Here is a 25035-nt window from a genome sequence, read left to right as displayed (position 1 = left end):
TAGCTTAATTTAAAAATATATAATTTGGCTATTACATAGTATGTTCTTAATTTCATTCTCAATAGACAGTTTTTAACAATTGATTCCCAAGAGCCAAGATATTTTACAAATGTTCAAGTCATGTATCTCCATATATTTCCCTATGTACAGTTGTTCACTTCTCTAGTCATCTCACACAATTTTGAGTGCCTTACCCTCAGATTAATACAGAAGGAATTATATTCTGTATCTTGTGTTTTTAATCTCCTGATATAACAGTAGCTGTCAGCATTGTTAATGTTCTCCATCATTTAGAACCTACTTCAAAACTTTAATTCCTCAGCTATTTGATTAATTTCTTAATTCATCTAGTTGGTTTGGGTTTTTAATATTATTGTGACATGGAATTAGAGGGACTGGAACATCTTATGAGGAAATGCTGAGGGACGTGGGGCTCTTCAGTCTGCAGAAGAGAAGGCTGAGAGGCAATCGGATCAGTGTCTGGAGAGGAGGAGACTCAGGGGTGACCTTATTGCTCTCTACAACTACCTGAAGGGGGGTTGTAGTGAGGTGGAGGTTGGTCTCTTCTCCCAGGCAATCAGTACCAGAACAAGAAGGCACAGTCTCAGGCTGCGTCAGGGGAGGTTTAGGCTGGAGGTTAGGAGAAAGTTTTACACAGAGAGAGTGATTGCCCACTGGAATGGGCTGCCTGAGGAGGTGGTGGGGTCGCCGTCGCTGGGGGTGTTCAGGGCGAGGCTTGACAGGATGCTTGGTCCATGGTTTAGTTGATTAGGTAGTGTTGGATGATAGGTTGGACACGATGATCTCAAAGGTCTCTTCCAACCTGGTTTATTCTATTCTATTCTAAAACAGTGTTTACAAATATATTAAGGGTGAGTGTCAAGAACATGGGGCCAGTCCCTTTTCATTGTGCACCAGTAAAAGAATGAGGAGCAATACAAGCTGGAACACAGGACTGTGGGGATGCCAGAGCACTGGAATAGACTGCCTGGAGAGCTTGTGGAGTCTCCTCTACAAATTTTCAAGACTTGCCCAGACGCATTCCTGTGTGACTTGCTCTAGGTAATCCTGCATTGGCAGGGAGCTTGGTCTCAGTGATCTCTGGAGCTCCCTTCCAACCGCTAACATTATGATTCTTTGGAATGTTAGAAATTAAAATATGCCAAAGAAGGAACTAACACAGTATTCCAAATGGAGAATTTTATGTCTTCATCTTTGTAGAAGTTTATGAACAAGAATGCTCAAGCTTCCTACTTGTGCCCATAATTTCATATAAAACAAGGAGAACTATGTGTTATGAATCAACACAGAGCTGTGACCTGAAGTTCTAAGTAGAGGTTCAAAAATATGAGTCTTCCTATCAAAATATATCCAAATAGCACCTTCTTTTGCACTATGACAAGCAGACTGACCTGAAAACAAAAGAATTTTAATTTAGTAAACATAGTTATCTTTTTTTTTTCCCATTTGTTTTCTCCACATAGGAGAAAAAATAATTAGAAAATTTCCAAGAGATACTAAGGGAGACTGAGAGAGATTTCCCCAATATTTAAGCACTGAGGAAAGACACTTTTAAAGTAAGAGTACTTTTAAAGTAAGAGATTTAAATATAGATCTCCTGACTTGCCCTGACCACAGAGGTACATGTATCTCCATTTGTCAGGATTTGGTTAGAATTTTTGTCTTGACCTGAAATAAAAATCTCCACTATGAAGCTTTTATTTAAAAGACACACATTTCTTTGAAAAGCTTTGGTTTCACCAAGTCAACCTTTCCTCACAAAAAATGTTTTTGCCAATACTATTCTCACCAGTTCTTCCTGAAAAAGACAAGATGAAAACTTATTATGACATTATTTAAAAGATACCTACCCTTTTCCTTCCCATTTGGCATCAGAATCACCTTAGAAAAATGCATGTGTATGATTCTGCAACATTTGGAAAGTATCATTTCCAAGAATGACATTTTAGTTTATGGGAAATCCCATAAAGGATGCTACCTAAGTTTAAAAGCAGCTTAGAAAGAAGCTAAAATGGATGGACTGCAATTAAACAAGAAAAAAAATTGTATGCATTGACAGACTCGGCTCCTGCCATATTAAGCCTGTAATGGCTTTGCAATTAAGTGGAAAATCTAATGATTCAAAAGCTATCTCTTAAAATTCTATTAGAACGAAAACTGACAAGACAAAAATGAAAAAAATACTATGTAGAAAAGCTTTTTTTCAGCACCACAGTTAATCATAAGGCAGGAGAAATCACCTATGAAGACATTATTGAAATGTCTTATCCAAAAAAAATTTCTTTTATCTCTAATTTTTATCAGGTCTAAGATCAGTCAAAATCTGTACAGTTCTTACACATAAAACTTCTCAGAACAGCATTTTAAAATGTGTAAGATTTTTACTTGATCTGTTCTCAAAGCCAATGCTTCTTATGACTTGCTTAAAATATTGTGTAGATCTGACATAAAGCACAGATTGTGAGAAGGTATTCTAGTTATAGCAGGTGGTTTCTTTTGTGTGGGACAGGGGAACCATTCCACACAGTTCTAAGCACACCAGACACCAACACAGCATTTTTCAAAGAGAGTCTATGGACATAGGAACATTCACAACAGACTTGAAATTTTACATTACTTTCATGTGATGTCCAGATAATAAATAAAGACATTGTTAAGGTCATTCCTGACTGACAGAAATACATCACACAGTTGATGAGATTTACAAATCCATTGTGGAATGAGCATCAGAAACCATCTAATGATGAGGGCTGGCAAATTGTCAAGGATTTCTACTTACCTCCTGATGTCTGATGACACAGAAATGTGTTTAGGTTCCATTCTTACTGTCCTGCTAAATTCAGCACAATAAAATTTAACAAAAATGTTCATTAGTTGTCTTGTAAGCAAGTATATTATTTCCTCATTTTCGGCTCAATTACTCTGAAAATTTTCAACAACAATTTTTCAGTGCAGTACCTAAAAATGGATTAACAAACTATGTGGCTCACCTTACTCCAACATAAATCACTTCTCCTCAACCAGAGATGATATTGCAGAATATTGGCATGATGAAGGTGGAGAAGCTTGATAGGGGAGCCATAAGGCAAGGTCTAAAAGAGACCTAAAAAACAATGTACACAGCCTAGTTTTAGTGTGCCCAACAGGAGACAGAACCATGCTGCTTTAGGCATAGAAGCCTATCTAGGGTTCTAATGAACTAGTTCAAATGAGCTGAACAGTGGAATTACCAGTTATTAAAGCTTTATGAATCAAATGTGTCTATGACAAGTTAACGTGCACATGTGAGCCACTCTCTACTTATACTGATGTATATTCAACAGGTTTCAATACTACATACATTTCTATAGACAAGAAAGGTAGAACTGTTTATTGACAAAATCCCAAGTTTAGGCTGCAGGGACCTCCCAACACCATCCAGCCCAACTTGCCTGCTCAAGCAGGGTAAACTACAGCATGTTGCCCAGGACAATATCCAAATGAGTTCTGGAGAGACAAAGAACTCCGTAATTCCTCTGAGCAAGATTTGCAAAGGAGAATCTTCTGCAGCTTCCATCATTCAGCCAGCCAGCTGCCACAACTATGGGATTCACAGGCAATTGACTCTGCTATCCCTTTCTGCCACTGCCATGCAATGTCCCCACCTCTTATTCCCACTAAGTCCTGCTCTGAAAACCCAGGACTCCAACAAGGTGAGGCAGAGGTGTCAGAGTCCCCATCAGGGCTGGTACCAGTGGTGCAGGGCCACAGGTGTGGCAGAGCACATCACATCTGTGTCCTTGCTCCCCAGGGAGGCTCCAGCACTAGGTATGAGTTCTGTGTAAATACTAAGTGTAGTTTATATGCAAACGTGCTTGGTATAAACACCACATAATACTGCAACAATCACAAATGCAATGAAGCAGCATTGGACATCTCATTTTGAAACTTGTGAATTTTGAAAGGTAAAAAATGGAAGTGTAAAGGAGAACGCAAACAAGCTTTGGAGAGCGGAGCGTTTTATTTTGTGAGAAAATTATTTTTTGTAAGAAAATTACTATTTCCAGTACCTCCATTTTCCTAATTAAGTGTCTGCATTTCTAAAAGAGAAACAAATTGGGTCTGTATAGGATGAAGAAGAATGTGAGTCTAAAGAAAGAGAGAGTATAGAGAAGCAGGTAACAGTATACTAATTGTAACATCTCTTAGATCTTGTCAGAAAACATTATTGTGACTACTAATGTAATAATTTTATTTTAACTTCATTTAATAAAACCTGTCCTAGATATAACTATTCAGAAAAATAATCCAGCTATGTGTTGGTTGGAAACTGACTCAATGTCAGAAAGACAATGCCATAGATGATCTCATTATATGCAACGCAATACCAAATTTGACATGAAAGTTACAGACTTACACTAGGTACAATCCAACCCACAGACAAACCATGGAAGCTAAGGCCAAGTAATGCAAAGCTTTCTGATATCTATCTTCTTCAATAGCCTGTCTATGTCATAATTAAGCACTTTATGCAGTCATTGTTAAAATTACAGTAAGCATCCTGGGATCATGCAAGAAAAGATTGGTCTCAAGGTGAGTCCCCACATAAACAGTTAGCTAGAGAGTCAGTTTCACTTTTATACTTTCTTCTGCTATGTAAGTCTTGATCTATTTCATGTAAAATGACACTGTTTCAACAAGTGGGTTGCAAGTGCTCCATTACAGAACTACTGATTGATGCAGATTTGCCCATGGCAGAGAACTGAACACATATCCTGAACAAATGTTGTAACGACTAGGATGCATTAAGGATATGTTGTGGAATCTATCCCATTGCCATCACTTCATTCCCCTCTAAACAAAATATTTGGTTAGAAAGATTACAGGTGTCAGCCTTCATGAGTAGGGTCTGGGAAAAAGACCCAGGTGGACAGAAAACCACTTAAAAGTCCTAAGGAGAGAACAGCAGTTACCCTTGTCCTCAGCATTTTCAAGTAACTATGTACTAGTTATTTCTTAAAGCTGTAGTGAATTGATGATTTTGTGTTCAGACCCTGTGCTAAGGCACTTAGCCCATCATTGTCTGAAGGCACAGATGTGCTCAGATAATAGTCAATTACCTCAAAAAAGAGGCAAGACAGTATCTAACTTGTATTGTGCAATTATTATTGTTGTTATTATTCATCATTACTTGACTATTCTTTAAAGAATATTTGAAGTTGGTAAAGGCCTCTGGAAACTGTCTAGTCCAACCTTCCTGCTCAAAGCAGGCTCCATTGCACCAGGATGCTTAGGACCCTGTCTAGACAGGTTTTCAGTATCCCCAAAGACACAGACTGCACATTGCCACTGCACACTTCATTGCAATGTATAATCAACCTCATAGTAAAATGTTTTTTCTTAGGTATAAGTGGAATTTCCCATCTTTTCATTTTGTGCCTATTACGTCTTTTCCTTTCACTGTCTATCACTGAGAAGTCTGTCTCCACCCATAAAGACCCACTGATAAGAGAGTCCCTCTCTTGTCTTTTTGAGGATAAATAATCCCAGCTCTCTCAGCTTGCCTTGTACAACAGATGCTCTAATTCCACAATCATCCTCTTGGCCCTTTCCTGCACTGTGTCCAGCATGTCTATGTCTCTCATACTGGAGAGAGAGATAGACATGTCTATCTTTTGCTACCTCTTGAGGCAGTCCAGCATAAGACACGGCACTTCAGATATGTCTCACCAGTGCTGAGTAGAGGGAAAGAATCACCTCCTTTGACTTGCTGGCAATGCTCTCCCCATGCAGCCCAGGAGACTGATGACTTTTTTTGCTTCAAGGGCACATTGTTGGTTCATGGTCACGTTGATGTCCACCAGGACTCCCAGGCCCCTTACTGCGAGGCTGCTTTCCAGACAGATTGCTTCCAGTCCATACTGATGCATGGTTATTCCTCAGCAGCTGCAGGACTTTGAACTTCTCATTTTTTAATTTCATGAGCTCAGTGTTCTGTGAGAGACAACATCTTTATCCAAATCCATCCTTCATCATGAACATAATTTTGCAAAATGTACATGAAGCTAACACCTTAGGAATCAAATAGGTCCACTGGCTAATGAAAACAGAGCCCTTTCATAATTCACAATTTCCTGACACCTCATCCTTTCTTGTCCTCCTTCTCACTGCTCCCCCCAGACTCCCATTCAAATCCAAAAATCCCAAAAGAAAAATTATTTATCAGCAAGATCTCTACTCATTCATCTTTGGAGCCCTCCAAAGAAAGTGTAATCATTCCTTTTTTTGTAATTTACTTCTAGTAGCCTTGCAACTTCTACCCTACACCTAAAATCCTAACTTAGAAGATAGGAACAGAGTTTGTTTTATGATGAACCATGCATTTCAGCTGACCAGAAAAGCCACCAGAAATTTCAACCCTTGACTGTTCTGCAAGATCTTGTTCAAGAGACATCTTGTCTGCTTCTCAAAATGTCCACCATGTTCATCGACTGCAGTTCCTAATTTCTGCTCAGGAAGGCAGTGATTTGTTTGAGGGATATCCTGGTTACACAGTTAGATGCTTTCTGAAAAGCAGCATAATGATGCCAGAATCACAATTTCATTCTACTCTAAAAACCCAATAGTTTTGGTACAATGCAAACAAAACACAAATTTTCAATCTGCAGCTTTGCTTATTTTGTCAAGATTCCCCCCCGGGGAATTGTCCTACTATTCATTGATCAACCATACTGATGCATGGTGAATTTAACAATTCAGGTACCAGCTTAGGATGAACAAAACTGCTCAATGTCCCATCATTGAGATGAGGTCTGAACAATGTATTCATGAAACGTTTGTGCCATGGAACACCTTAAAACTGAACACTTGAGAATATTTCATCAAAAATCACTAGATCGTTACAGAAAGGCCATTAACCATACAAGGTTCCAGCAGAAACTAAGGCAACAAGAGACATTAAAACAATTGTCAAAGAGCTGCTTAGAAAATATATTGGCTTCGTTAGCAACAGAAGTCAGTTTTCAGAATGTAACCTTGTATTCTACCTTCAGACAACACCACTCCTTTCGCCCCCTACAGCAAAGTTTGTGAAGAAGCGGTGAGATTTCCAGAAAATACCAAGAAAATACATTTTGCCACTTATGCCCTTACAGGTCTGGTGTATGTTAAAATGTCAAAGGAAAAAATTATTTACACAGACAATCCTTCAGAGCATGCTCCCTGAAAGACAGGATTGTGCAGTTTCCAGACCTGCAATGACGCTTTTTCTCTTGAATGGGTGGTTGCTGAGTGTATGTACAGACATATATAGGATACCTTGATTTCTCTCCTAGGTAACTCAGTGCAGGGAAATAAATTGATACAGGACTGGAAAAGACCAGTTCCAAAACAATGAGGTCTTTGTGGCTGTATGCTTAATATCTGTATGATGTGTAATTTGTGGTATGTCACTAAAGGAAAACTAATAAAAGGAAATCAAGGAAAAAAGACAAAAGACAGAAATTACCAGACAATTTCTACATTTCTTCATTGCTTTAAATCTATTTTAACAGAATTGCATATGCTGTTGGTTATGTATTGAACAGGCACTGAATTCAGCATCCTTTTCACTTGAATACATAAAATGAAACTAGACCCAATTCACAACAGATCTGATTAACAATTTGCCTAATCTCCAAGACAGAAATTTGCTTATAATTATGATTTCATGTATCTCCTACTCTTTATGTATTTACTGCAATGAAAGTAATTTGCTATATTTGGATTTATTTCTGATTTGTTTGCTCTTTTATGTTCTGATTTCTTTCCTATTTTTTAAAAAATAACTCCCCTTCCTAAATTATCCATGCAAGAAAGTTAGTTATTTCTGTTCTTGCTGTCAAATACAGTATACTGCATCACTGTAGCTCAGGTAATGAGTCAGCTCTGAATGATTTGGTAAAGCACTAAACATAAGACACTTTCAATAACAGCATTCCAGATACCCCTAAATTTTTCTCCCAAACCACTGAAGGTTGCTAAGTGACAGAAATGTACTTATGTACCACATCAGTTGTAGGCATTTCAGTACATGGAAACAATCTTACACACACATCATAGAAACAAACATTTTATTCGTATGTGTTATAAACCTCTGCAGTTTATTGCAACCCAGCCTTAGTCTGAGTTTTTGAGCTTCATGCCTATCAATAGTAAAACTCAGTATCTGAAGGATCTAAGTGATAATGCAGTGATTTTACACAAGTTTGTTTAATCTCTTGGTCATCTATAGCTAGGGTTTCTCAAAAAGAAAAAAATAAGAAACAAAAAAGAAACATTTTGATAGGATTTTGTATCGGTGCAAGTTCTTTATAAAAACTGCAGACTTGCCTTTGACACAAAGTGGAATTAAAATGCATCTTTAAGTGTTTTTCCTTCATTCTGCATTTTAGTGTAAAGTCTATAAATAATGGTTGGTGAGAATAATAATGGGGATGTTGTGACAACGCATCAGTTATACAGACAGGTATAAGTTTTTTCGGTATAGGCAGTGTATTTCCACTGTTTTCACTCTTGCCTTTTTGTTCTGTTTTGTTGTTGTTTTTGTTTGGCTACACAAATAATTGGATAGGATAGCATAGCTGTCAGTGAACAACTTTACATATCTTGTTTTACAAGGTGAGGACTTCCCATAACTTATGAAAACTTTCATGCTAAATCATAAACACATACAGCTTTTCAATCTATATCAAACTGTATCTATGAAGTCACTAGTGGGCAATTAAAGGTACCAAATAAACCATCCAAACCAATAATAACTAGGAAAAAACCCACTACTAACTGGTAGCTTGACTCTGTTACAGAAAGATCAGTGAAAAGGCAGTCTACAAGTGTAACATCATAGACCTAGGTTTGTTATAAGCAATAAAAGCATTCATCAGTGAGAGCACCTGGCACACAGTCAATGCAGTAAAGCAATATAATCTCTCTTTGGTCACTGAATGCTCAACAGATTCCCTCTAAATATATTTTTAACTATGCATTAAGAGAATTTTAGACAGTTCTTAAGGACTCTATTGTTAAGCCCCCTACATGAACATGTATTGAAATCCATGAATTTTTAAGTACTCTGTAAATACATACTTTTACTGAAATACTGGGTGAGAACTAAGTTCCTGATCCCAGTTCCAGATATATGCAGTTCCCTGCCATTCAGAATCGAGTATGTTTTCTGTTATTGATGGAATGGACTCAGAACTTTCTAAGTTATCATTTAACAACAAAATCAGCAGGTATATACCCATTTTGTCTTTCTCTTTCTTCCTCTTTTCTTTGTCACAAATGCCATAATTTTCTGCTCAATGTGCACTAATAGCAAAACCTTCCCTCTTAAATAGATGGTGAATATTATGGGCACAAAACAAGGTGTTGAAAAAAATCACTGAGATATGTTTCTAATTTAAATCTTTGTATTTACCAATCTTTGGCCATGGTTGGAATAAAGACAGCAAATCTTCTAAGAAAAATACAACTAAAAAAGTTAGTTTTCTTTAACAATGAATCTGCATCATCTGATCAGTCTCCAATGAAGCCTCCTTAAGGAAGATGGAAGAAAAGTGCAATTCCCTTGCTCCTTTTCTGATACTGACTATGGCTGTTAAAGAGGTATTATGGATTGTTATAAAGCACAACTAACTACTTTGCTGAAAATACAAATGTTTAACTAAATTTGAAGAACTTGCTTCTTTTGCAGTGAGATCCATTGTTCTTCCTCTGAAAATTATGTTGAGGTAAAACAAGCTGATGTTACATAGCTCTTGCATGCAATTAATGTTCTTAACACACTAAAAAACATTTTTATTGATGCTATTCTTTTACATCTATTTTACTCATATTAATCTCAGCATTAACTGATCTAAACAATACTGGCCATTCAGAGAGTATTCTATTCTTTAAAATCAACATTCAGAATCAACTAAAAACTAAACTCAGGTGTTGGTTTGAATATTATTGATTGGTAATTCCTTATAAATTACATTGAACCAGTATACAGCCATGTAGTCTACCCACCTTGAATACTGACTTTTTGAAATAAATATGCAAACTCAAAAAGATCTTTCAGTAAATAGCTAAAGAATGTTACCTTTCTACAAGGCACATGCTTGATGATAAATCAGTGTTAGGATTTATCCTCCATAGGTTGTACTGGTAATGAAGGCCAGTATCACTGCCCAAGCTTTACAGGTCTGAAATCCTTGCAGAAAGCAAAGGGGCGTATAGACTTTATGGACAAATTGTCTGACGCATAGATATGGCGTACCAACAGGCTTCAGACTATTCCTGTTTCTAGTCATTAGAAACATTTGGCTTGTAATTTTAATTGGAGCAACTGCACAACCTATCTAATGAAGAATTTAAACGTAATTTCCTTGTAGATTGGCTTACAATAGTGCCTAGGTCAGGGATAGAAGATGTTGCAATAAAGCTTAGTATGTTGCCATAATGTTTGAATCATATAAATTCTAGTTTTTGAATGTAAAAGACAAAAATTCTCACTGAATAATAAGGGAAATGAAAGACCATTTTGGAAGGGTACTGTGCACATACCGAAACAGTAGTTAAAGCTTCATCTTTGAAGCATACCTGAACATATCAGCCCTTCATCCTACAGTTCAGGATGCAAACTAATCTCGTAGAGAATCAGACCTGAAATCAAAGAGGTTACATTGATGATGTCTTCATGGTGCAAAACTGAACTTAGTTCCAAGTATCTAGTCAAGCGCAGCTGTACTAAAAGTGCCCCTACAGTCCTGTCTTGTAAATAATGTATCATTCATATATAATTTTAAGTCCAGATATTTAAGTGGCAAATTAGACAAATCAGACAAACCTGGCGCTACTGAAAGAATATGGATCTAGTTTGTCATTGCATTTTCATTATGCAAACAGAACACAGGAGGAGATGACTGGAACATTTTGTGACCAAGCTCCTTTTCTAGTCTGACAATCCTGTCTGTACTTGGAACATGATTACCTCCTGCAGAACCTAGAATATTAATTTGAGGACACTAATAGAGAGACTCTGAATGTAAAAACTTAACTACCTGGTACCTACTAAAACACTGCAGTTTTTTATTGTTTCCACAAAGGCTACTGGCACACATGTGAACTAGAGCCCTCCAAGCTGGATTGCACAGCAACATTTTTGTGGTACTACATCAACAGAAACTGCGTGTCGACAGTTCCTGTAAGGACCACAGATAAGTACAGGAGGAACGTTACCATTAACACCTATTCTGGCGTGTCTAGACAGAATGCACCGTGGGAACTTCGAGCCGCACTGAGCAGGTAAGGGGACGCGAAGATGCGCCCATAGCCCTCGGCCTTCCGCCGGGACTCCGTTTCATTGAGAGCAAAGGCCTCCCAGAGCGGCTTCCGGGCCGGTGCCGCTTACCCTTCCCTTCCCGGCGGTTCACCCACTCTGCCTCTCCGCAGAAGGCCATGGGAAGACGCTGGTAGAGTTGGCTCTACTCTTGCAGAGAGCCACAGCGTTCGTCCCTCTCTGCCCCACGGCCACTTCACGCCGCGGGGCCCCCTCGGCCATTCCCCCGCGACACAGCTCAGTGGAGCCACAGCAGGGAGACTGCCCCCACGGCTCCTCCCTCCCCAACGCCCAGGGCTAAACCTGCTGGTCGCAGTGTCGCGCCCGGGAAAGGCGAGCGAAGGAGTGGGGTGAGGTGCTGCCGCCGGGCAGGTGTGAGGCCGCGGGGCGATGCTTTCCCGGGGGGCGGGAGCGCTGCACCAGTTGGGGCGTGCAGGTGGTGCGGTGCCGGGAGAAGGACGGCTCCGTGCGCTCTTCACCTGTGGGCGTGACCGCCATCCCTCTCTTCCTCCTCCTCCTTTTTACTTGAAGGGCCCGCGGTGCTCTAGCGGCAGAGCTTAGGAGCGGAGCTGGTGGTTCGCGGATAGGAGGAGACCTGCTGCCGCCGATCCTCCTTGTAAAGTGTCCCGCCCGTCGCGGATCAAGCTGCCCTTCGCGCCTCCGCCCCGTCGAGCCCGAAGGACTGTCCGGGAGCGGAGGTCAGGCTGGACTCGCCGGGGGGAGGACGGGGCGCCTCTCCGCCCGGCGGGCTGTGCTGTCCGTCTTCTCCGCCGTACTCAGCCGTTGGCAGGCACCGCCGCCCCCGCTCCTCCGCGGGTGCTGAGCTCCGGCGCGGATCGTCCTCGTCCTGCGGAGCTGTCTGGCGGAGCCCTCCTCCGGGACTTGTAGGTAGTGGTTGCCGGCGTACCCTCGACTCTCCCTGTCGGCTGTTCCCGCTGCCATGCTGCCCTGGGCTTGGAGGCGGCGGCGGCCTGAGCGGGGGTCGCCCTAGAGCGACGGGCGGGCGGGCGTCAGAGGCCTCCCAGGACTAGCGCCGGCTCGGTGCGGGCCCGTCTGCGGAGGTCTACCTCCGGGGAAGGGGAGGAAGCAGGGAAAGACAACAAGCGGCACAACTTCTGCGATTGAAACAGAAAAGGGGGAAAAAAAAAGGGGGGGCGGGGAGGGTAGGTGTGGTGTGGGCTCATCCCTGGGACATCTTCAAAGCTCAGCACTGAGACGGGCATCTGAGTCCCAGTAAAACGCATCGCGCTTCTGAATCCCACCACAGTAATAGGAGGAAATCTGGCCTGCAGCTACTGCGCCACAGTCTTGCATGCTTTAGAGGTACCTTGGCTTTCTGACTGGAAGATGATTCCTGAAACAGGACTATGTTGCTGCTGACAAACTGCGGGATCGTTGGAAGATGCCTTCCTTGAGGATTACACGTGGAGAAAGGCCATCAGTCAAGGGGAGAGCTGGCTGGTGAGACTGTCTGACTTTACCCCCCACCGGGGAAGTGGCTTCAATGGCTCCATCTCCCAGGAGAAGCAGTAGAAAAGATGCCAACGCCTTGCCAAGCATGTCCTCAACTTTCTGGGCTATCATGATCCTGGCCAGTCTCCTCATTGCTTATTGCAGTAAGTACATATTTGTCCTGGTGCTTTTTCTGGGCGTAAATCCATGCCCTTTCCATCCGAGGTAACACTTCTGGCAAAGGCCATGCTCTGAAGCTGGCTGGCATGGGTACTGTGCCATAGACTTGCCATCATGACGCGACTTCCCCTCCTCCCCCATGGTAAAGCAGGTAGACAAGGACTTTAATACTGTTGCTTCTCGAGAGGATGAGATGTCCTTAGGTTGTGTATGTGGCATTTCTAGTCCAATCAGAAACATCTTGGATTTTAGGAACATAGTTTTTTGTGGTAGCAACCATGATCACTGTTTATTTTCAGATGTTACCAACTTTCATGGAGACTTCTTCCTCTGTGGACACACTCTTCTACGCCCATCTGCCTTCCATAAACAGGAGCTGTTTTGCTTATGTGCATTCCTTTAAGAAGCATACACTTGGTCAAGTGGTAGATGATAGATGTCTTAACATCACTGGCATCGTATGTGTTTCTCTGATTGTGAAATGACACTGGAACAAATCATGATGCTTTCTTAGCATGTCCTCAGGACTTTAATAAGCCCATGCTATCAGTTTTAAAGCTGCATTATGGGTTATTGGTAGAGTTTTGTATATTTTTTCCAGGCCTGACAGATGATCCATTAATCACACTGAGTTGCAGATAAGGTATCTGTGAGAAACAAGTGCCTGGGCTATTAATACTTTAAAAGGTGGTTTGGTGAAGTGTGGTCTGTAATTTACCCATAAGTGAGTATTCCTTTCACTGGCTGTATCATAAAAGACTTTGCACTGGGCTTGTCTTGTTGAGCTGTAATAGGTATAGGTTATGATGAATAGGAAATGGTTTCTGATTTTCAGGAGCATGGCTGCTGTATTTCTTAACCCTCTGTTCCATTCCTTCCAGCTGTGTTATATTCTCCATTTTTTTCTGCAGTGGTTTTATTCCTCAAACAAGACTGAATTGGCTTAGAGAACCTTTAATTCATTTTATTCTTTTTGCGTATTACAGGGACTCTTCATACTGACAACAGTGAAAGAGGCTAATTGGAAAAAAAAAAAAGCTTATTTTGTAGTTAATTTTTGTAATTTATCACCTTTTGCATTACACTCATTATAAGAAGATCATATCAATAATTTCATGGTGTACATGATGCCATATTTGGTGTGCTAATATACAGGGTATATTAAACAAAGTGCTGAAATTTGAAAGAATTTCTGTGCATACTGGGACACTGTGACTCAATAACAAGTGCATATTACAGGATGAATAGTTGAAGTGTAAAGGGGATTTATCTGGATATTAGTAAATGTCTGGAGGGTCCCAGGCTTGGTACGCAAGTTCTCTGTGCAGATACCTTCTATTAGTGTAGCCTCAGAAAGAGTTAACTCTTAACTCTGATACCTCAGAAACTATTTATATTTAATGGTGAGAGGTTTGACAGTGTTCTGTTCTAAGGAGTGAAGCTGTCAATTTGAATCATTATATATAGTTTGTTATCTGTCTTTTGCATTGTTTACTGATACTGAATAATACAAATGTTAGATGATATGAAAACAATTTCTGGTGTGCTTAAATGACCAGTTTCTAATTAATTCCCTCAGCCAGTGTAGATGGTGTTCCTCAAATGTAGTATGATCTTCATTCCATATAATGCTGAAAAGCACCATGCAGCTTAAAATATACAGTGTCAAAATACTCCACCATTTCTGCAATGTTTCACTGATTTGACAGCTGCAATTTGAAATGTTAATGAAGCACCATGAACATTTTCTGTAGTGATAGTATTTGAAAAATTGCAAAAACTGTTTTTGCTCTGTGGGAAAGAGTGAATATGTTTAAAGATCAAGGAAAAACATGGGAAGCTATTTCTAGTTAAAGTAGTACTGCAAATTTTATGAATTTGTTTAAAAAAATAATTTAGAATTTATTCAGTTAGCCTTTTTTTCATCTGATGTCTTATTTCACAAATTACAGCCTTTCCATACTTCTTAGGAAGGAAAATAACTTGTCAACTAGGGTGTTCTGTGTTTTTCTACACACCTTGTATTGAGGTATATGGAAGTATACCAACTGAAATTTCTTATAACAAGCAGACTTCTGTAAAAAAAAATTGAATATGTTATTGAGGTAGTTACAGGAACCTTGTATCTGATTATCTCGCACTGTATCATTTCACTACATGTACATAAAATCCTGTAGCTCCTCAAAAAATCAGAACTGTTCCATTTACACCCCCCCCCCCCCTTTTTTTTAATAGAGCTATAAATAAAAGTTATTGATCTGCCTTGATTATTTAAATTTTTAATCTATTACTCTGACTAACTTTATTCCTGAATCAGTTGTATGAATGTTCCTTCCCCTTCCTCTAATTTGTGAATCTTTGTTTCTGGAAATACATTTGTTGTACACTAGTCATACCTATTGTGAGAGCAACCAGTAAACACCATACTCTTGAGTTCTGCTTGACAGATACACACTTTATAAATATTCTTATGTACAGTCCATTAGACTTTCATTTATGCTTTAATTTCTGAAGGCCAATGATGTTCTTGACATGGTAAAAACATAAACCGACCATTTTTCCTTTCTTTAATGTTTAGATTATACTTAGGGATAGTGGCTCCATCCTATGGTGAAAGAGAAACCTGCATCAAATCAATTAGTTGCTATAGTGATACATATAATGTAATATACTCCAACTGAAGAAGAATGGTCTGATTATTAACAGGAGAAGGCAAAAGGGAATCAGTAGAAGTGGGCCATTCATAGTCCTTGGTTTACTTAACAGAAGCATCAGTAAATGTAAAAGAAGTCTTAGAAGTCTGTCCTTCTAGAGAGTGATCACCTTCAGTGGAAATTCAGAATTAGAGAAGTTGTGACATTTTTTTTTATTCCAGATACGCATTCTACATGCTTGTTTAATGAACAGTAGTAGACCAGAGAGAAGTAGTGAATTCTTGTAAGTTACAATTTTTATATTGTAAAGGTGCACTGAATTGAGTTTTTTACCTCTATAATCTCAGGGATTTGCATTTTTCAATGTTAGAAAGTTTGGTCAAATCAAGGAAATTTTCTGTGGTATAACAGCTGTTTGCTATGTGAGGAATCTAAAGAGCATGTTTTAGAATAATAACTTTTTACTGCATTTTTAATTGGCTTTGTTGTAAATATTGAGGTGCTTTTAACAGGTAATTGGTGACTTTTAAAATAGCATATAATTCAGCTTTAGCAAAGTTGTGGACAACCGAATTAAGTAAACTTTTAGCATTCTATATTTTATACTTTTTTTTTTTTTTTTTAAAGCATAAAGAATAGAATATTAGACTTCTGTGGTGTTACAGGTTCTGATGTTCACTTAGGGCAATACTCCTTGGGGCAAGCAAATGGGGTTTCTGAAAGAACCACCAAAACAGTGGTAACTTGGAAAGTTCACATTCTTGTTACCCCTTCTTCATGGAAGAGAGCAATATGAAGTCCAGTGTTTATGCCAACTAAGTGGTGATGGTACTAGGTAAAAAGAACCCAAAACTCCAAAGTGCAAAATATTACCCATAACTCTGCAGGTCTGCATTTTGAGTGCAAGTCCTTTCACAGTAATAAGAAATGGAGGGAGGAAATGTTTTCCTACTTCATTATTTCTTTTGCTTGCATAATACAAAACAAGGCCATTGTAAGGATGAAATACTGGTAGGTTATATTAAATGACTGATTCTCCAGTCTGTCATTTAAATTTGTGGAATTTTTGATCTTAAAAATGTCTCCAAAGTTCTGCATGGTACCATGCAAAATGCAGATTATTCACATGTGAAATATTACACTGACCTCAAATTAAATTGAGATCTGGTTGTTAAACATAGAATGGACACTGTTCATTTGAGAAATATCTTTCTGTCATCCTGTTCTGAAATGTTTTCTGCTTATAAGACACAGGCTTTCATGTTCTCTGGGTCTTACTGTTCCCTTGTGCTATTTAAGACTGTTAGGGATAGCAGTTAGCTGTGGTTGTCACCCAAACACCTTTCCAATAGGAACTACCATACTGTTAGATTATAAATGGTCACTGCTGACTTACGCTGGATGCAAAGAATTTTTCTCTGAATGAAGGCCTCCAGCTCCTGTTACTGATCCTGTACCATTCAGTTCATTTTCTCTGTTTTTAGCAAATGAAATAGGCAGACAACTGATCTGTAATTTTACTATGTTTTATGCAGGAATTACTGTTTGTATTTTTCCCAAACTCTGTACACAGAATAAATGTGACATATTGTGGCAGTTTAGGCTGGGTGCCTCCTGCTGCTGCCACGTAAGATTCATCTTTGGTGCCCCTCATGTCCAGCCCAGTGGGTGGACACAGGAAGCTGCATAGTTCATTCCCATAATGTCCTGCTCCCTATAAATCTATCAGCAAGATCTCACACTTTCTCTTTCTTCCCTCGCTGCTCCCGTGGGAGATGCTCCCTATCTGGGTAATGGAGGGGGAGTTATCTCAAGGCCTCTTAGGCCTGACTAGGCCTAATGCCAGGAGGAGAAGGGGGAAGGGCAATCTCAGGTCTGGCCAGCTGAGATTAGCCTAATGGTGGAGAGGGAGGAAGAGCGAGCCCTGGGGGTTTTGGGTGTACCCTCAGGCAGGGAGAAGGGGTGTGCTGGGAGGTTTCTGGGTAAGCTTTGGGATCTTCTTTTGTCACTGTGCTTGTGGTTCTCTGTAAACCACTCACTGCTTTTCCATTTAAACTTTCCATCACTTCTACAATCTGTTTGTCTGAGTCTTGTTTTTCTGCCCTCGTGGGAGGCAAGGGAGGATCTGCCTCAAACTGGGACACATCTAGAGAGACTGTCATTATTCAAACTTCTTTTTTTTCCCAGTGTGGTTTCTGTATAGAAATTGAGTAGAATGCCCCCTTTTTTGACATTACATTAGAAAAGTGAGATATTAAAATTGTATTTCTTTATATAACATTCCATCTGCTCTTCTTTAAGAAGGTTCTCTCTCTTTTATTAAAAAAACCCCAAAAAACCAAAAATACAATGTTTTGAACTGATTGGTCTTTACAGCATACTACTTGTCAATGTGCATACCAAACTGACACTGAAATTGTCTTACTAGTTATGTTATAGTCTGTCCAGATGATGCATTACATAGAAGTTTTTGGCACCAACATAAGAAATAACTTCTTGCTGCTTTTAATGTTGAATTCAATCCTATAAGGCTAAGTAAGTGCCATTTACAGTTTCTCACATGCACCTGAATTCTTGTAACTGTTACTGCAAGTATAACCATTGTTACTGATGGATACAATGGGAAATGGGTAGGGAGGGGAAACTGAAAAGAAATGGGTATTTTCAATTAAATACGCAGCAGAGCAACATTCCATGTCTTTCAGCAGGGTTGATAGGAGAGAGACCAAGACTTCTTTGAAGTGCCTTTTTTTTTTTTTTTTTTTTTTTCTTTCTTTTCTTCTCTGTTTATGCAGTGGAATGTGTGTTCCATAGCATAAACTGCAGAAACAGTATTTGGAGCATGGCTTCTCTGGCTAAGTGTGTAAACATGGGCTAGGTCTTATCTTTTAGGGGGTCCCATTCATCTTTCACCCTCTGCTTAGTGACTGCATTGAAGTAGTAGTAAGTCCTGCACTGATACTAGCCTTATGAGTGGATATTTTCCTATTCATTCTCAACTTCTAGCAGAGGAGAATATGAAATATTCCAGTTTTCAGTTGTATTCAGTGCTTTCTTAGTGAGTGCTCTAACCATAAAGTCATGTGAAAAAAAACCAACACATTGACAGCTTGCCCAGCAGCTGTTTATTTGAGGTATGACTTGAATGTTGGCCATAACTCAAAATTGGGTACTGAACTGTGTATGGAAGTGTCAAATGCATAGGTAAAGCTCGGTAGCGTTGATAAACCTGTCTTCCTTTACTGCATATTTGTTGTTAAATTCAAACCAGAATGTTTTCATACTTAGGCTCATATTTGACCAGGTATGTGGTTCTTTTGGACTGGGGTTTTATTTATTTTTTCCCTTTTGTTTGAACACTGCTTTTTACACAGGTGGCTGGCAAAACTGCTTATTGTAGATGTTTTGGGCAGTCATCTCTCCATGAAGACGCTTTTATGTTAGCCCTGCAAACAGGTAAATATTATGTGATGAGTGAAAGGCCCTTAAACATTACAGGAATGAGAAGTTTCTACATACGAAAAACAAATTTAGGTTCCTGAAATCTATCAAAAGGTAAAAAAGAGTTCTTAATATGTTTGTGTTAGTCCTGGTTTAATTTATGGTAGTTTTAACCTTTGATGTTAGAACTCTTTTGTCAACATTATAATTCTAAGATGCTGATAATAATAAAATTGTGTTTTAAGAGATGATATACTGCTAGTATGAGATACTGTTATCTTCAGCTGCATGTATCTCTTTTGGTGTTCTCTGATGCTTTTAGCAGAATATTATTTTTTTCCATTGAACTGCATCAGTGCAAAGTTTAGTTTGTCTTAGCCAGATGATAGAAGTTCTTGCACATCTCATTAAATGGTTCAGTTATGAGCAGCAATGTTAAAATGCTGTGGCACAGTGACTTCTGGAACTTATGGCAGATCCAAGGGAGACCCACAAAACTGATCAGGGGGCTGGAACACCTCTCTTGTGAAGAAGAGCTGAGAGAGTTGAGATTATTCATCCTATAGAATTAGAAGGCCCCAGGGAGACTTTACTGGAGCCTTTCAATGTATGAAGTGGACTTACAAGAAACACAGAGATGTTTTCCAAGGCCTGTAGTGGCAGAACAAGGGACACTGAATTTAAACTGAAAGCAGATTAGATTAGATATAAGCAAGACATTTGTCACTGAGGGTGGTGAGGCACTGGAATACATTGCCCAGAGAAGTTGTGGATGCCCAGTGCCTGGAAGATGAGATTGGATGAGGCCTTGAGCAACCTGATCTTGTGGAAGCTGTTCCTGCCTATGGCAATGCGGGTTGAACTAGATAACATTTAAAGGTCCCTGCCAACCCAAACCAATCTCTGACTTTTGTTCTCTTGCTTTAAATTAAACAAATACTATGAAAGGCTACCCATAACAGGTAGCATTCTCCAGTGTTGCTGAAAGAATTCACTAGTTCCACATTTTTTTGAACCAAAAGGAGCTTAATATATAGCTATACCATGAGTAGACACTTTTCTGCTATGCAACCTAAGAGAAATGTGACTTTTCTATTATTTTGTGTGGTGAATGAATTCCAGAGTAGTTCTGTGTATAGACTTGAATCACAAAAATATTTTCCTGTATTGAAATAATCTGAGTTAATTTTCAATATAATTTTGAGAAATGCCAGAGAAGTATTACAGAGCTTTTTCAGTATATGAAAGCAGTGCTTCATTAAACATTCATTTTAAGATGAGAGTATGTATGTGTTTGTGTATATATGTGCTCAGTAAAAAAACATACCAACCTTAAAATTGTTTTGACTGGATGTTACTTAATGGGAGTTATTTCCCTGAAATCACCTGCCCTAAGGCATGTGAGCTATCGCGTCTTTGTATATTCTGATACTTGGAATAATGATTCTTTTAAGGTACAATTTTAAAGAAGTTTCACAGATGTTTTCATTTTAAGTCATCAGCTCCAGCTAGGGAAAACCCCAAACATATGTTCTGGAACTCAGATCCTGAGGGGTTAGAAGAAATGACTGACAAATAGTTTCATCTGAACAGGACTGGTATTTCCTTACTTAGGAAAGTCAATGGAAACAGACATTTTACAGTGCAGTTCATGTGACCTTTTGTAGATACATGATGCAGTTTGAGGTAAATTGTGCTGCAGAAGTGCTTGTCTTTGACTGTAAAGCAGATTAGACAATTTGCTAAGCTTTTAACATGTATGTTTTCATTTTAATCCAGTCCTTCATTACAGCATCTTTAAAATGTTGCTTATTTTATTTTCGAGGCCCATGCTTAATATTTAGATGTTTAATGCCAAGTATCGGGTTCGGTATTTCTGTAGGGAATTAAAACAGTAGAAAAACAGGCTTGTAATACAGATTCATTAAGACTGTAGGTCAAGATATTGAACTACTGCAGCAATGGATTTGTACAAATTGAGGGATGTAGCTGGCATAAATTAATGGTGTCTTCTGAAGACATCTTTTCAAACAGTGTATGTACTGATTATTATTTTTTTCAGTGTGTTTTATCTTGCTATAAATTCTCCATTTTCATTGCCAGTATTTTTGTATCTGGGCACTCTATAAATAGTCTTTCTCTCAAAAAGTTGGAAATGAGGTGAATTTTAGATAAGTTTACTGAAAGTTAATAGGTTTACCATCCTTTTTCTCATTTTTAAGCCTCTTCCATATGAAAAAACACTAAACGCATTTTCACCATGCAACCTTTTACAGCGTGATAAAAACATTTGTATCACTTTCATCTACTACTGATTTGTGTAAGAAAATGTTTAAAAGTGAACAATGTATACATATATATAAAAATGTAAGAAGCTGCAGGGTTGAAGACAACTATTAATGCTTGTCTTGAATATAAGGGCAGATACAATTGCACTGAGCATTGAAGTGCAACCCCCTCAACTCCTCCTGCCCTTTGTTCTCTCTTACTTGTTTAAAAAAAAAGACGTTATGTATGAAAAAAGTTTGTTATGTTGTTGGTTTTGGTAGGATATTTGGCTTAATGATCTGGGGTGTTCCTCCATTGCTACATTCATAGATTTCATTGGGTTGGAAGGGACACTCAAAGGTTATCTTGTCCAACCCCCATGCAGTGAGTAGGGACACCAGGCTGCCCAGGCCACATCAAACCTGATCTTGAATGTCTCCAGGGCCTCACCCACATCCCTGGGCAAGCTGTTCCAGTAATTTACCACTCTCATTGTAAAGAACTTTTTCCTTGTCTCTCACCTAAACCTATCCTGTTCCAGTTTAAAACCATTGTTCCTTGTCCTATTGCTACAAGCCCTTCCACACATTCCTTCCCCAGCCTTCCTGTAGGTCCCCTTCAGATAGTGAAATGTAACTATAAGGTCTCTCCAAAGCCTCCTTTTCTCCAGGCTGAACAGCCCTAGTTCTTTCAGTCTGTCTTCCTAGGAGAGGCGCTTCTATGATCTTGTGACATCCTCTGGACCCATTCCAGCAGGTTCACGTCTCTCATGTTGGGGACCCCAGAGCTGGACACACTACTCCAGGGAGCTGGCCCAATCTGGTTGTGCTGGCAGTATAACTAGAGTTTTCTAGCTTTTTCATGTCTATAATGTAATTATTTTATAAGGTAATCTTGTTTTGAATTCCTTACTGAAGAGACCTTGTAACAGCTTATGGTGTTTTGTGCGTACATTTTTGAAGAATTTGAAGAAGTACTGCTGTAAACTCTTAAGATGATAAGTTGCATGAATAGCCACATTTAATGACAAAAAATGAATCTGAGATAGATAAAATACTAAGGAATTAGTTTAAAAACAATCTATAATACGATTGCCTAAGGTTTCCTCAGATAATTCATCTCTAAATAGAGGAAAGAGACGTCCTATAGAATCCTCAGTTTCACAGAGTGAAAGTAACATTTTCTTCTGGATATTTTAATGTAAACACAAAAGCAAAATAAAACAAAGCACCTACCCATCTAATTTTTTCGGGTTATTTTCCCAAAACCCATAGGGCATTTTTTTCTTACTAAAGACCAAATTTGTGGAACTTGAGAAACATTTCCTACATTACCTTACTGGAGCACATTCCCAATGTATTTCCCTATCTTTTCCTTCACTGCTTGTAATAATTGATGTCCATTTCCTTTCTGAGAGCTTCTTTTAGAGTTTAGTGGTCCATGCTGGCATAGAGCCCAATATGAGTTTTCTGTATTTTTCAGCTTTGCTTTTTTACTTTTCTTATCTAAGGTCAGGTGAATTGAACCTACTGTTTGTCTTGCCACTTTCTGAAGTGCTTTTCTGTTACTGAGTGTGACAAGTACAGCAATGTGAATCATGGTTTGCCAGTGACTTCTCAGACAAATTAACTTGATATATAGAGAGAGACTTTTTCTCTCCACTGCTAGATCTGCTGATGTTTGAGAACTGGCCTTGGTTGCTCTTCTTCCACATGTATCAGTTTCTCTGAGCCTGCTTCTGTCTCTGCTTAATGTAAAACTGCCCTAGTGGAGCAGTTAAAGCTGCTACAGTCTGTCAAAATGTTAGTTCCTAACATTAGGAGTATTTTAGCTGAGAGGCAGGAAAATCAGGATCTTAAGAACGAGTATTGGCTAACTCATTTGGTTTCTGCAAACTAACGTGAATATTGGCTCAGAGATTCATTCACTACTGCAGTGTTTAGCTCTATAAATACAGTGGTGCTAACCATAAAATTGTATTGTCTTTCACACTGAAAGTAGCTGTTACTGCAACCGTGCTTAGGCGAAAAAAGCATGTTGCTTGATGCGTTTAAAAACTTCCTATGCTAACAGTTGGTATTATTGCAGGAAAATGACTGGAATTTTAAATGTATCTAAACACAAGATGAGGAATGATTTATTGTCTGTAGACAGTTGAAAAGACACTTTTGAAATCCATTGCAGATAATGAAAGAGAATTAATGGTGGAAAGAGAAGATGTTACCTTTTTTTCCACCCCCCCCAACCTGGTTTTTAGGTGACTATTGTTGAACTAGCACATTGGAAATTTGCATGTTTCTGAGCCAGTGAAGCAAACAAAGAGCTTCTATATGTGAAATGCTATCAAAGTATCTACCCAAGTCTTCACATTTCCTACTTCTGTTGAAATTAAGTATACCACTTTGTTTGAAACCGGCTAGACTTCTAAAGGCACTTTTGAGGAGCCACTTAAAATGTACTTCAGTTTTCTTTCTAATTCTGTGTGCTATAACATTTAAAAATGTTTTTATCTATATGTAGTACTTCTACAAAGACTGGAAACTTTTGTTCCTCAAATGTCTTTGTCTAGAGAGTAATTATGTCTGTGCTGATTAGAGTACACCTCTACACAGCATAATCCTCATTTACAGAAGACTTTTTTTTTCTCCGCTACCCAATTTGTTTCTATCCATGTGGGGAAGCAGTTTTATATAAGATGAATCTCAGTTTTCCATGAAGAATATTGATCTTACACTGACAATGCGTTTCTAAACATAGAAAATGTATTTATGTGTGTTTTGAATAACACTGAAAAAAGAGTGGCTGTGCAATGGGTTTTTTTTGCAGAATAGGCATAATGCATCTGTTAATTTTGGCTTTGATGAAATACATTACCTCAAGGAACTCAAATACTATTTTGTAAAAAGAAGGGAGTAAAAATCTATGAAACAAGGTCTTGTGAGTGGCAGATTGGCTAGTAGATGCATCAGGCAAAAGAAACTAGTTTTTGTGATATATCAAGTACGAGATACAGATGCTAATTTGTGAAGCCCAAAAACAAGTATCAAGGAGTTTTATGGGCCCCACTGCCTTTCAGTTTCATAATATACTAGCAACAAGCCTGTGTGTCTCTCTCTCTTTTGTGGAATAAATAGCACAATTAATTTATCAAAGTCTTTGCATTTTGTGTGTAAAAGAAAAAAAAGAGGGTAAATTGATCTGAATAAATTGATTTTGTGTTTTATTCTATTAGTCTTGTGAGAATTAGTATCTCAATGATACCATCATAAAATTCTTGTTTCTTACACTTCATGTGTTTGCAGATGATGCTAAGCTGGGAGGAAGTGTTGGTCAGCTTGAAGGTAGGAAAGGTCTGCAGAGGGACCTTGACAAGGTGGATTGACAGACTGAGTCCAGTTGTATGAAATTCAATGAGGCCAAGCATTGGGTCTCGTATTTGGGTCACAAGAACCCCATGCTGTGCTTCGGGCTTGGGAAGGTGTGGCTGGGAAACTGCCCAGTAGAGAAAGAGCTGTGGGTGTTTTCAACAGTGGAACAGAAGCAAGCAGTATGCTCAGGTGATCAAGAAGGTCAGCAGCATTCTGGCCTGTAGCAGAATATCGGGACAAGCAGGACCAGGGAAATGATTATTTTATTTTTTTTCCCCTCCTGTCTGCTAGGCAGTGGTAAGGCAATACC

The 25035-nt window shown here is 39.0% G+C and overlaps 1 protein-coding gene across 3 annotated transcripts in view; it reads left to right on the top strand.

Moving 5' to 3' along the window:
• The first annotated feature begins 12547 nt into the window (after positions 1-12547).
• The window catches only part of TAFA5 (TAFA chemokine like family member 5), a 410532-nt gene continuing 398044 nt past the window's right edge, over positions 12548-25035 (top strand). For all 3 annotated transcript variants that reach the window (XR_008463109.1, XM_054178703.1, XM_009909214.2), the window contains exon 1: positions 12548-12978. Coding sequence is in view for 2 of the 3 variants with exons in the window: in XM_054178703.1 (XP_054034678.1) it covers positions 12867-12978 (112 nt within the window). In the remaining variant the exon portion in view is untranslated. The remainder of the gene's footprint in view (positions 12979-25035) is intronic.

The sequence above is a fragment of the Dryobates pubescens genome, chromosome Z (genome assembly GCF_014839835.1).
Source record: "Dryobates pubescens isolate bDryPub1 chromosome Z, bDryPub1.pri, whole genome shotgun sequence".
Taxonomy (NCBI): domain Eukaryota; kingdom Metazoa; phylum Chordata; class Aves; order Piciformes; family Picidae; genus Dryobates; species Dryobates pubescens.
This window is presented reverse-complemented; position numbering and strand designations above follow the sequence as displayed.